Source organism: Chiloscyllium punctatum, chromosome 22, assembly GCF_047496795.1.
Source record: "Chiloscyllium punctatum isolate Juve2018m chromosome 22, sChiPun1.3, whole genome shotgun sequence".
NCBI classification, from domain to species: Eukaryota; Metazoa; Chordata; class Chondrichthyes; order Orectolobiformes; family Hemiscylliidae; genus Chiloscyllium; species Chiloscyllium punctatum.
Window position 1 is genome coordinate 55204914 of NC_092760.1, and position 12079 is coordinate 55216992.

Here is a 12079-nt window from a genome sequence, read left to right on the forward strand (position 1 = left end):
AGAAGGAAACTGAGCGCGTTCTGCTGATGTTTTAATGCTTGCTGGAGGAGAAGTGTACTGCAGAGTGAAAAATCCAAACGACCTCAATTGCCATGAACACGTTTTAATCTGGAGGCAGGAACGTTATTGATAAACGGTGCAGACCCCGGCACTCTGCACGGTACTGAACCTCCTCCACTATATTACGAGTTGACTGATATAGTTTTATATGGGGTCCCATTCTCCTTCCCGTCTGCTTCCTTTTCCTCAGGAAAGACTTGTCTAATGGAATATTTAAGTTGGGGAGACAAGTAACTTGAACCGGGACCAGAATACGAGATGACTTGATGAACGCCAGGTCAATGTTGAAGCTGTTTTTTTTAAGGGGGAGGGTGGGGAAGCGTTGGAATCCGACTCTGAGAATCACAACCCGTCCTTTGTAGAGAGCGGCAACAGCTCAGTACATCTGACGAGTTCACTGTATGACTAGTGTCTGATTTTCCCAAAGATCTCCAGGATTAGTAATCAGATTCCTAATTAAAGGCTGAATGCGTTGTTTTCTTACACTGGATTTGCCTTCCAAAAGGTATCAAATCTAATTCCAAATCAAACGAACAGAATGCCAACATTACAATGTTACTGATGAAGGGTTTTTGCCCGAAACGTCGAGTTTCCTGCTCCTCGGATGCTGCCTGAACTGCTGTGCTCTTCCAGCACCACTCTAATCCAGAACATTACAATGTTCCCGGTCAGGCACCGTCCAGGGTGAGTGTAGACATTGGGCTCATTCTGTTCCAGGGACCCCCACCTAATCTCGTTTACACACTTCAATCGGAGGAATTTACAGAAATGGGGTGTCGGCATGAACTGTCTCAGTAAATAGGCTATGAATAATAAATGACTTGACGAAAAGTGGCCATCGAATAGATACGACACGCACTTACCATGGAATTACTCACACAGGTAGTTTGTAACAAACATTTTATTGTGCAGCAAATATCATACAACACGTTTGGTCCCTGATTGAAAGTCTTAAACACTGAACCCTGTCGTAATGTTCCGGCAGCACCGAAATGAGTTTCTCCAAATGCCCTCCTGGTTAGCGACCTTCTCAGCACTGCACCGCTTCGACATATTGTTCAAAACCAACCAACATCAACCCTTCTTTTATAGATTCTACTCCAGTAGATAAATGTAATGAAATATTCTCGGTATTATTTAGGCTGAGACATTTTTCACTGGAGCGTAGGAGGATGGGGGGCGGGGAGGGGGGGGGGTGTGGGTGAGTAACCTTACAAAGGTTTATAAAATCATGAGGGTCACGGATAAGGTGAATAGTAAGGGTCCGTTCTCCAGAGGGGTGGAGTTCAAAACTCGGGGGCATATCTTTAAGGTGAGAGGTGAACATTTAAAAAAAAAGATATGAGGGGCAACTTTTGTTTCGTTTGTGGAATGAACTGCCAGAGGAAGTGGTGAATGGAAGGTACTGTTAGAACATTTAAAAGACCTGGGTAAATATATCAAGAAGAAAGGTTTGGAGGGATATGGGCCAAACGCAAGCAAGTTTGACTAGTCTAGTTGAGAACGTGGTTGGCTTGGACTAGCTGGGCCGAAGGGTTTGTTTTCGTGCTGTCTGACTCTATGGCTCCATCTAAACGCCCAAAATTACTTTATCAGCAACTGCTCTTTACGCATCGTTCTATTTTAAGTATTTCAATATTCGATCTTTCTGCTCTGTTTACCGTCTCGTTGGTCAAAATGTAAGTTTCGTGCTTTTTAATAAATTGCCAAAAGTCAATATCTGAACATTTTACGGGTTGACAATGAAATCAATGCCATCCCAGACGGCCATGAAACCAATTCCTCTTCCACTCATTGACGTGAACGTCCAACTGTATTCCCTCCCATTTCTAGTTGGGATTTTAGGAAAGGGGAGAGCGAAGGATTGCACTGAGTTGGTCAACCATCGAACGGATTGTCCCACTGTAACAAACTTCTTTTCAAATGCTGGTGGGCTGGACATCCTGCCCAGCTGCACACAAAACCTGGACAGAGCCTTTCCCCACCCCAAATGAGCACCTACCGAGAAAGTGCGCCCGGCTTCTGAGGGATGTGCAACATATTCGTGGTCACGTGAAGGAGAGAAATATTGTTTCCAAAAACAAGACTGCTCTTAACTGCCTTAATGACCCGAATCCTCTTTCCACTCTATGTTTAACTACACTTAGACTAACATGCTCAATGAATGGGCCCCTGCTTTCCCAACAGATTAATTTCTATTAAAAGTAGTTTACCCGCCGCTTTACCTCATCAATCCTATTTCCTTCTCAATGTCCCATTCACATTTACCCAAATAATGTCATCCGCATCCTGTAGCTGCACGGATCTTAAGTACCGCTTCCATCGGTCAAGAAGAACAACAAACAGAAATAATCCCGCGCATTAACTTAATGGATAGATGAATAAACACTGCCTTTGATCATTATAAACCCGAGCCCCTGTTCCAGGAAGCGATTTGATTCGTGCAATCATTATTGTTTTCAGAAAGACTGGAAATGGAACTCGACCTTTCAGCACCACAGAGAGCTCATCGAGCGAAGCCACTCCACTCTAACAGCAGCCTCTCCTCTCAGTTCGAACCTACAAGGATCAGAGCTTGGAGTCTAGCCTTCCCTGACTGTAATTTACGAGCGCAGTTATTTCTGTCTGACTTAGCTCAGCTGCGAGGGAGCTCAGCTACTCCTAATGGATCACGAACATGACGTAAGGCGCACTTGGGTAGTCAAACGCATTATGACATGGTTGTTATTCATGAAAAAAAACTGTAAGCTCTAGCAAAATAAGTCTTTTTTCTTGATTTAATTGTGAGTGTTTCCGGAGTAATCAATTTGTATCAGTCTAGCCCCTTTACCTAATGATTCATCGCCTTACCTAATCCTTTTATTTTTGATTCTGCAACTCTGGCAAATAGTTTTCGGCAACTTTGGTTCCACAGGACTGATAGACTGTACAGTTCAAACAGCAATGCTTTGATCAATTGAAGGGATATTCTGACAAAACTGAGAACAGAGCACCCAAGGCACACGACTGAAGTGAGTTATTAAAGTGACACGAACGTCCCGGCTTCAATAAGGATGAACATGACCAAACACTTTCAAGTACGAAATCGGGTTCAAATTCTCCCAAAGATATCAAAGCATTATGAATGCAGAAGCGTTGCTCTGTTTCGATCGTTAGAAATGGCAATCTGATAACCCATTCCCTGCAATGAGGACTAGTTCTACCGAGCTAAACCAACATCGTACACACCACATTGCACTGCTCAGGGCTTTCCTCATCGTTATGTTTCTGAACTGATGCAAAAAGAAAAGAATTTTGGAATGGATATCAAAATGCCGTGATATCGGAATTAAACTCGTTCTTCACTTTTTTTTCGCAGGACATTTGGTTGAACAAAATGCAACCATAAAATAAGTTGCTGTTAGCCGGGCTGCAGCATTTGTTACCATTTTCAGCTTACAATTTACACAATAAAGAGAAAAATATTTCCTTAAAGTTTAATATTTCTTGGTTAAGTCCTAATGAGATTTTTCTGTTTGGAAGTACAGCGAGGCGAACAGTACTGTACAGAATTGCCCTGGCATGACAGTGCAGCAGATTTACGCCGCTGCACTGGATGCATTCAGCAGCAGGTGTCGCTCTGTCCAAAGTGACCAGGCTTTGCTTTCTTTGCCGACCAAGCAGACTCCTGGCATTTAGGAGTCACGTAATGGGACATTTTTAGTAACCATAAAACACTAATTGATCGAGATGATTTTCGAGGCTGTCCATTAATCGTCTGATTTGCTTTACGTTAAATGACCTCAATGCAAGTAAACCCGGCCTGACTGGTCCACGTGATTGGTAACTTTGTGAATGAAGCGGCGGGGAACGACAGCGTCATGAGCGGGGCGAGGCGGCAGGCCCCCGCCGATTGGCACTTTGCTGGAGTTTGGATTTATGATTGGCAGCTTGTTGACGACCGTACACCCACTCACTGAACAACAAAGGGCCGGCAAACGTTGGATATAAAAGGATGGGCGTTCAGCAGCCAACAGCAGCACAGTTAAAAAAGCCAAGTTAAAGAAGAAACTTGCTTTGTGATTTCTTCGTGAAAGTGAATCATAAAGGTAAGAGGATGCAACTGTGCTAGATATTTCTATTGGTTTCGAAAAGGCTATGTTCAACGACGCTCGCTATTTAGTCTGCTCTCCTTTAGTTTGCTACGTGTTCATTGACTCTGTAATTCCACTGAAAGTTGGTCTGTTTTAATTAATAACGGGTAGATTGGAAATCAATGTCTTTACATTTATCTTCTCTTATAACCAGAGAAACCTCAGACTGCCAGTTACATTAGCTTTTATTCACCAATATCTTTCTCTGCAAACGTTATGATGCCCCAAGAATTACGATTGCAACTGACTGGGACGTTTGATATTTACTTCCTTTTTATATAGCATAAGATTTGCTTTGTTATCAGTAATCGTTTGGACATAATTTGAGTTTATTTGATGTAAGACCGGACTAGAAATCTCTATGCATGTGTGTTGTCAGATTTAGCAAAACACCGCATTAATAGATAATGTATTGCTTTAATTATGTATAGATTTGAAAAACACTTTTGGAAAGAATCTTTTGTACTAATTTCCCCGCCGGTACATGTAAAGCCAGTTGGTCTTTTCCTCTAAGAGGAATAATGAGCATATTGCTCTTGTATCTTCTAAATATAGTAGCTGAGTAGCCTTTGTAGACCAGTCATGGCTAAATGGTGGCCGTGGTCGATTTTGAGTAAATCATTAGTTCAATAAGCCAAGATGACGCGGTGTCATCATTTGGTTGAACTTTTAGATGCTTGAGGCTGAGCTGTAATGCCATCGGCAGCATTGATAATTCATTACACAATCCATTACTTAACTGGACAGTTCGAGTGCTGTCAAGTTTCATCGATTGAGCAATAACTTTTGCATATTTCTGCCCAGATGCTGGTTTATCCAGTTTGGGTAACAGCAACTTAAGTTTTTTTTTTAAACCGTTATCTTTTCTGTCCAGTACATTTTCTTTTTTTTTCTTATTCACGGTTTATGTTAGCGATCACTCCGACAAGTCCGTGTTTCAGCCCTGCAAAGGGGGAGGAAACGCATCAGTCATTTGCCCAAGTGCCTTGGGGTGGCGCTCTGGAGTGACATTTTGAGAGCTGCTGTAGTACAATGGTCTATGGTTTGGGTAATCGTGCTTTTGTCTTGCCTTCAGAAACATGGTTCTGCTGAAGATCTCCGCTTTCTTTGTGGTTTGTGCTGTTTTTGTATGTCAGATAAACCGCTCCCATGCAGTTCCTCTCAGGTAGGCATGACGAGTACAATATTCTGCATTTTTTTCTCGTAGTGTTAACCGGCTGCCAATAGGCAGTGGCTGCATTTGCTTATCATACAGTCAATATTATGTCCTTAACTTCGTTGTCCACGGAGTATTGCCTCAGATGCAGCCAACATAATCCGAAACAAGCGAGATCAAATTTAAAGTTGTTCGTTTTTTCGGGTTTATGCTCGCAATAATGTGTCTGTAACATTGCACTGTTTTATTGATGGTTTATCAATTGGCAAAGCCGCAAGGAAGAAAACCACTAAAATAAAACAAAGAACTGAAGATCTGAAAGAAGCAAAAAAAAACAAATTACTGGAGAGACTCAGCAGGTCTGGCAGCATCTGTGTAGAGAATGCAGAATCGGGGCTTCGCAGTTCTGAAGAAGGCTCACTGGACTCGAAATGTGAACTGTTTTCTCTGCACAGATGCTGTTGGACCTGTTGTGTTTCCCCAGCAATTTCAGTTCTTGTTGATGAAGGCCACATATGAGGTGAAATTTCGAAAAGCACTTAAGAAAACAGTCGATTTGGGAAAGGAAGTTTATGGCATTGGTTTTAGCAGAGAACTTAAAACTATTCCGATAATTCGCCTATAATTAGGATTACTTTCATAGATGGTGCATACTTAAATTATCTTGGATTTAAGGCAGCAAGAAAAAAAATGCATGGAGGTTAAATTTCTCACTACGGCGAGTTGTCCTACAAAGTTTCACTTCCAGTGAGTACTTTTAAAGACTAACCACTATCATAATGTAGGGAGAACAGCAGCCAATTCGGGAGCAGTAATAACTCACACGCAGCAGTAAGATTTAAAAAAGATAAGCTTGATTTTCGGGATGTTAATTACGAAGCGATTCTTAAATTCACTGAAGAGGATAAAAACAAAACTGCGGAAACACAGCAGGTTTGGCAGTATCTGTACAGCAAGAAAGAGAAACGTTAAATATTTCCTATTCAGTGTCCCTTCGTCAGTTCTGCTGTGTGTCTCCAGCACTTGCTGGTTTGACTGCAAAGATAACGCTTCGTGCGCGGACTCCCGCACTGGAGTGACAGCCAGTATGCTTTCAAATTTCTGGAATGAAGCTTGAGCGCTGAGTCAGCGTGACACTGTCCCATTGAGCCAAGGCTGAATTTAGTGGTAATAAATCAAACACTGCTGGTAGCATGACTGATGCAACAGAAACAAATCTGGTCTTGCAGTGATTTAACGCTCAGGGTGGCTCTGAGCCCTACATCCATCAATTAGAGCTGCACAAAAGTCCAGGCTTTTATACTTTAGTGACAATAGAATGGCTAATGACCATTTATTGGTCTGAGCAGAAAAAAAACAGTCCTTATTCATTGTGAGGTTCTGATTTTAGGTCTGTGCTGGAGTCAGCCTCAGACAGGGTGGCGCTCAATGATTACGAAGTTCGACGACTACTGAATGCGCTCGTTAAGGAATTCATCCAAATGATGGCAGAGGAGCTGGAACAGGAAGTACCCGATGCCAACAGGTAAGGGAACGAATACACAGGTATTCAGATTGCAGTGAAAGGTCTTGGCTATGGTTCAATGATATTGTATGAGACATCGTACTTGCTAAGTAATACAAAGAACATGTTTTGAGATTTGCTTGAGTAGTCTTCTATCAGCAGATGTTGATTGGAAAAGTTGCAGAGATATTGTTTTCTAATATAACAGTCTTGGCAAATAATATTCAATTTATTTGTTTTCCCGTGAATCACCCAGAATTATCTGATATAAAACGTCCAAATGGTTTTGAAATTTTGAGGAAAATCAATAGATTATTTTAAAAGGAAGATTTGTGATCAAAAGGTATGTTTTAATAAGCGACATACTCTCTATTAAATAAAAGTTAGTTCTGTGTTGACCTTGCATGGGAAAAGAATGATGGAAAAGTTGTTATGTCTGCAAACCACAGAAACCCAGTATGAAACCATGCTTGATAGGATGCAAACGTTATGCATGTTCATTTGGAAAAAAAAATAAAAGCCGGTTTTGTTTCAGCACTTGGTTCAAAATGCATGAATAGACTTTGGAAAAAAAAGCTGTTATTCTATTTTTCGAACCGACGAAAAGTGCATGGCCACCCTTTTTTTGCAAGACACCTTGATACAGTAACAAGTTTCTAGCATTCTACTGTGAATACTCATTTCTCAGTGTAGATAATTTTGCATGTAACAATTGCTTGTTTGTTACATGAAACATGCTCTTCATGCATGACCCCGCATGCGTTATTATGAGATTTTTTTTGCATGTTCTTTTTTTCTGCAGCTTGGATAGATCCATTGTCAAACGGTGCACGGGTCTGAGCACTTGTGTGGTGGGAAAGTTGTCCCAGGAGTTGCACAAATTACAAACCATCCAGCGCACTGACGTAGGAGCGACAACTCCTGGCAAGAAAAGGAACATTCTCACTGAGCTGGAAAACGAACGCTATTCTCACTACGGAGAGCCACTTGAAAACAACTAATCGTTTGTTGTGACCGCATGCATCTTTAAGTGCTTGAACGATAAACAGCCTGATTAAGTGCTATGTTTCTTTTCCGTCTTAATTTTTTTTTGACGAAGAATACTAGACATGGACATAAATTTAGAATAGTATATTTAACCGTAATAAGCAATTACTTTAGCTTTAAAACTGATTTTCTCATTCTAGAGTTTTTCTGCCTTCTGTGGCTATAGAGTGTGTCATTAAATGAATGCTTCTTCGTGCATTACATGGGTCTTTTTTCAATAAACTTATTTTTCTACCTGGAACACTTTTTCCTATTATATGTATTAGACTGAAGGATTCAAGATGCAATGACTTAAATGATGCAGAAATTTCACTCTTCCACATTATCAGATTTGAAATTAGAAACTTTATAAATATCCAATACTACCTGTGTCTTTGGTGGATTTGACATTTTTTTAAAAGTCAAGGGCCATTTTCCTTCCTTTGTGTATGATGCTTTATTGCATTTAGATATTTAAACGTAATGATATCAGTGGTAATTTAAAAATTAATGATCCAATATGCATTGCAGGGTTTAGATGACGGACTTACTGCTTTCATCTTCAAAAGTATTCTCTTCAACTTGATTCACTAAGCATTTTAAAATGTTAAATGAATCTACATTTAAAATCATTTATCAAACAGGGTTCCCTAAATTTTTGATACCTTCCGTATTCTTTCTTTGTAAGGTTGTGACATCCCACGTTGGCCCTTCGCAGTAAAAAGGTCCTGCTCTTTGGCAACACATTAGGCTCCTGCGGAATTACTTCCAGCAGAGTGGGGGAATTAAAAATTGAAAGCTCTCACAACGGCACAAGCTCCAGCACGTTCTTCCCGTCATTTGGCAAATGGATTAGATTCCAGACATACTTGACCACAGAAATGGAACTTGCAATTGCAAGCATTTTGATTAGCTGCAGAGCATCCATTTCAATTAGAATAGATTACATTTTGTAACTCAATATAGTAATTATTTTCCCTCGGTAGATATTTCTGTTTCTTTCCCAGGGCACTGTTATGATCTTGTTTGTTTCTACATTCTCGTGTCCCTTTGACTCTGATAGCTATTCTGTGGGATTTGCGGTATCATTTAAAGTCCCAGGTGTGTGGCCAGAAGCCAGTGTTTGATGCACATTTAATGTAGCTGGCAACTTTAGCAAAAATGGAAATAGCATTTTTTTTTGCTGCTCAGACTGCATTCAGCATTCTAATCACGTCAGCCCTGAGTAACATTCCCGGCATCAAAGTCCAGCAGTTGTGTGACTTCTGGACATATGCATTCGTGCATAACTGATCTAGGCCCGTCAAGAGGTGGTTTTTAAGGAAAACTCAAATGCACATGGGTAGATCAGTATAGAAGGATATTCTAAGAGGGCTAGGTGCAGAAGGATTGAAAGAATGGGCTGATCAGTGGCCTGTTCCTGTGCTTTATAACTTAGGTAACGTGATCTTTTTACACGTTATGCAGGCACCAGATCTTTCAGGGACGAATGATTGAAGGCTAATGTTTTGGCCTACGCGGTGTCGTTTTAACCTGAAGTTGGTTTTGTTTCCGTCTTGTGAAGCAGTATTCCTTTGGAGAAGCGAGCCTGCAAGACAGCCACTTGTGCGACTCACCGCCTGGCTGACTTCCTCAGCCGGACCGGGGGAATGGGGAACAGTGACTTCGTGCCAACCGACGTGGGTGCTAATGCCTTCGGAAGGCGAAGAAGAAACGCTCAGATGTAGAATATTCAGGGATCTGGTAATGAACTGCTTCTCACCTGTTGGTCAACGTGCTCTGAGCATTGTGTAAACAGCCGAGAACGTTGATCTCAACTATCCTGTTAATGGCAACAATTCCCTCGCACAAGAAGCAGTCCACATCTTTAAGTCAAACTTGCAGTTGGTTGTACCTTGCCGGTTCAATGCTTCAGTTAAATGCATCAACTCATTTACAGACATGGCGCAAGGGTTATTTTGTATAACCTTAACTATATTAATTTCAAAGTTTATTCAGTATATTTATTGATTCCAATCATAAGTCCATTGCAGTGTATGTTTTGAGGGCGGTGCTAACATTTATTAGTGTTTATTCAGACTAACACATCAGTTTTCAACCGATTACACAAGAAATTCCAAATTTAGTCCAAATCCTTTCCCGCTGCATTTACACAACAGAATGTTCCTTGTCAGGTGGCCATTATTTTAGGTCAAAATTCATGACCTATCGTTGGGATAGTGATTCTCAATCGGAAGTTAATTCGAGTCAATGAAATAGCATTTTTACTTCGCTGAACGGAGCATTTTTGGTATATGTAAAAATTACTGATACAGATAATATGTTCCTTTCCAGTAAAATAATCTTCACCCCACGTTGACTATGTAGGAGTACCTTAAATACCCATTTAAAGACATGTTGATGATAAAGTACTATAACACACTATTAACTTCATATACCGGGTACATGAGTTACAGTCACAAGTCCGACCTGAAAATAACAGCGTCCAATCAGAAGGGAGGTGGTAAAATGGACTATGTATTGTTATGCTTTAATTGTATTTGTGTGTGTTGGGTGGGGGAACAAAGCTGTACAAATCGAAAATCCCTCGAAACTGGGTGTTGTGTTCAGAAAAGACTGATCAAATCCTGCAAGTCCTGAGTCTCCTGTACTTTTTGTGTCTTGCAGGCAGACGGCAGTAACTGACGAGGCAAAGTTCTTTCTCTCCCGATTAGATGTCGCTTGGCTCGCTTCCTTCGTAGCAGAAGCACGGAGAACACTAACAATTGGAAATGTTTACTTCACATCGTCTTCACGTTACAGTCCAAACTCGCCTGGTCTTCTCCTCATTTTCACATCGTCCTCATTATTTATGTAAAGCTCTTCCGAAATGTAATGTGCGGCAAAGACTTAACTTTTACATTTCATTAAGTTTTACATCCAGTTCTATTTGAAATAAAGTGATGGTATATATATTCTAATGACGCTTGGGCACAATGTGCAATGTGACTTCCAGCTCTGTGCTGTTAGAACTTGGTCTCGACAGCACTCTTCAGTATCTCGGGGATATAGTAAACGTGGCCTCTCAAGGCATGTATGTAATATACTTTGTGTTGTGCCTTGATGTTAAACGCTATGAATTACATGATTGTACAGTATATTAATGACATCTTAAATATTGTATCAATTGTGAAATCCGCAAGATAAAAAAATATTTTCGATACATTGACGTCGCGATACTTTTATTGGACCAAACTATTTGGAGGAAAAGGAGCTGTATTTTGAGTTAACCTGCAATGACGAGCAGTGTTCCCTCATTAAATCCCATAGACCAAAAAGAAACTAAAGGACAATTCTGCAAGAAACAGCAATATTTACCTTCCTCTCCTCGAGGCAATATTGACTTCCAGTTCATTCATTCACAAGTCAAAGGGCGGCCTTACTAATAACCAAAAAAAAGTTGCATTGTTTGCAGTCAATGAGTCCAGTCTAATAAAGCCATGGAGTTGTGCAGCACGGAAACAGACCCTCGGATCCAAGTCGTGCCGCCAACCAGATATCCAAATCTGACCTTGTCCAAATGTGCCTGCACTTGGCCAATATTGCTCTAAACCCCTCCTATTCATATATACCCATCCAGCTGCCTTTTAAATGTTGTAATTGTACTAGCCTCCAACACTTCCTCTGGCAGCTGGTTCCATACACTCATCGCCCTTTTGCATGTAAAAGTTACCCCTTAGGTCCCTTTTAAATCATTCCCCTCTCACCTTAAACTTATTCCCTCAAGTTTTGAATCTCCGCTCGCCCCTCCTCACTTTAGGGAAAAAATCTTGGCTACTCATCCTATCCATGCCTCTCATAATTTTATAAACCTCTGTAAGGTCACCCTTCAGCCTCCAATGCTCCAGGGAATAAAAAAATCCCCAGTCTATTCAACCCCTTTCTATAACCCAAATCCTCTAGATCTGGCAAAATCCCTGTAAATCTTCTATGCATAGTTAAACAACATCTTTCTCAGGGGATCCAAGATAGCGGCGACCCAGCAAGTCTGAGTCTACAGTGCTCCTCCCAAGACTTGGCCAAAGTGGGTCACCCACCCCCACCACACTCACCAAATCATTTAAAATAACTTTAATTTAATTAGTTGTTTAGTATTGAATTTAAACAATTTAATCTCCAGTAAAAATGATTAAAGGGAAGGGAGCCCGCAGCTCTCAGCAA

The 12079-nt window shown here is 40.9% G+C and overlaps 1 protein-coding gene across 3 annotated transcripts; it reads left to right on the plus strand.

Annotated features, from left to right (window-relative positions):
- The first annotated feature begins 4013 nt into the window (after positions 1-4013).
- Positions 4014-11081, plus strand: calca (calcitonin/calcitonin-related polypeptide, alpha). 3 transcript variants are annotated; one of them, XM_072592360.1, is made up of 5 exons: positions 4014-4148; positions 5269-5358; positions 6740-6874; positions 9444-9622; positions 10547-11081. In XM_072592360.1, the coding sequence occupies exons 2-4, from the start codon at positions 5273-5275 to the stop codon at positions 9604-9606; spliced, it is 384 nt and encodes a 127-aa protein (XP_072448461.1). In that variant the 5' UTR covers positions 4014-4148; positions 5269-5272; the 3' UTR covers positions 9607-9622; positions 10547-11081. The 3 variants fall into 3 exon arrangements, with proteins under 3 accessions (XP_072448461.1, XP_072448462.1, XP_072448460.1); XM_072592361.1 differs by having other exon boundaries at positions 9447-9622; XM_072592359.1 differs by lacking the exons at positions 9444-9622; positions 10547-11081 and adding an exon at positions 7656-8141.
- The last annotated feature ends 998 nt before the right edge of the window (positions 11082-12079 follow it).

Excerpts from the sequence above, each read along its gene's own strand:
- calca (XM_072592359.1), top strand. The coding sequence starts at position 5,273 with ATGGTTCTGCTGAAGATCTCCGCTTTCTTTGTGGTTTGTGCTGTTTTT. Across the intron at positions 5,359-6,739 it reads TCCCATGCAGTTCCTCTCAG|GTCTGTGCTGGAGTCAGCCT; the intron begins GTAGGCATGACG and ends TTCTGATTTTAG. Across the intron at positions 6,875-7,655 it reads GAAGTACCCGATGCCAACAG|CTTGGATAGATCCATTGTCA; the intron begins GTAAGGGAACGA and ends TTTTTTCTGCAG.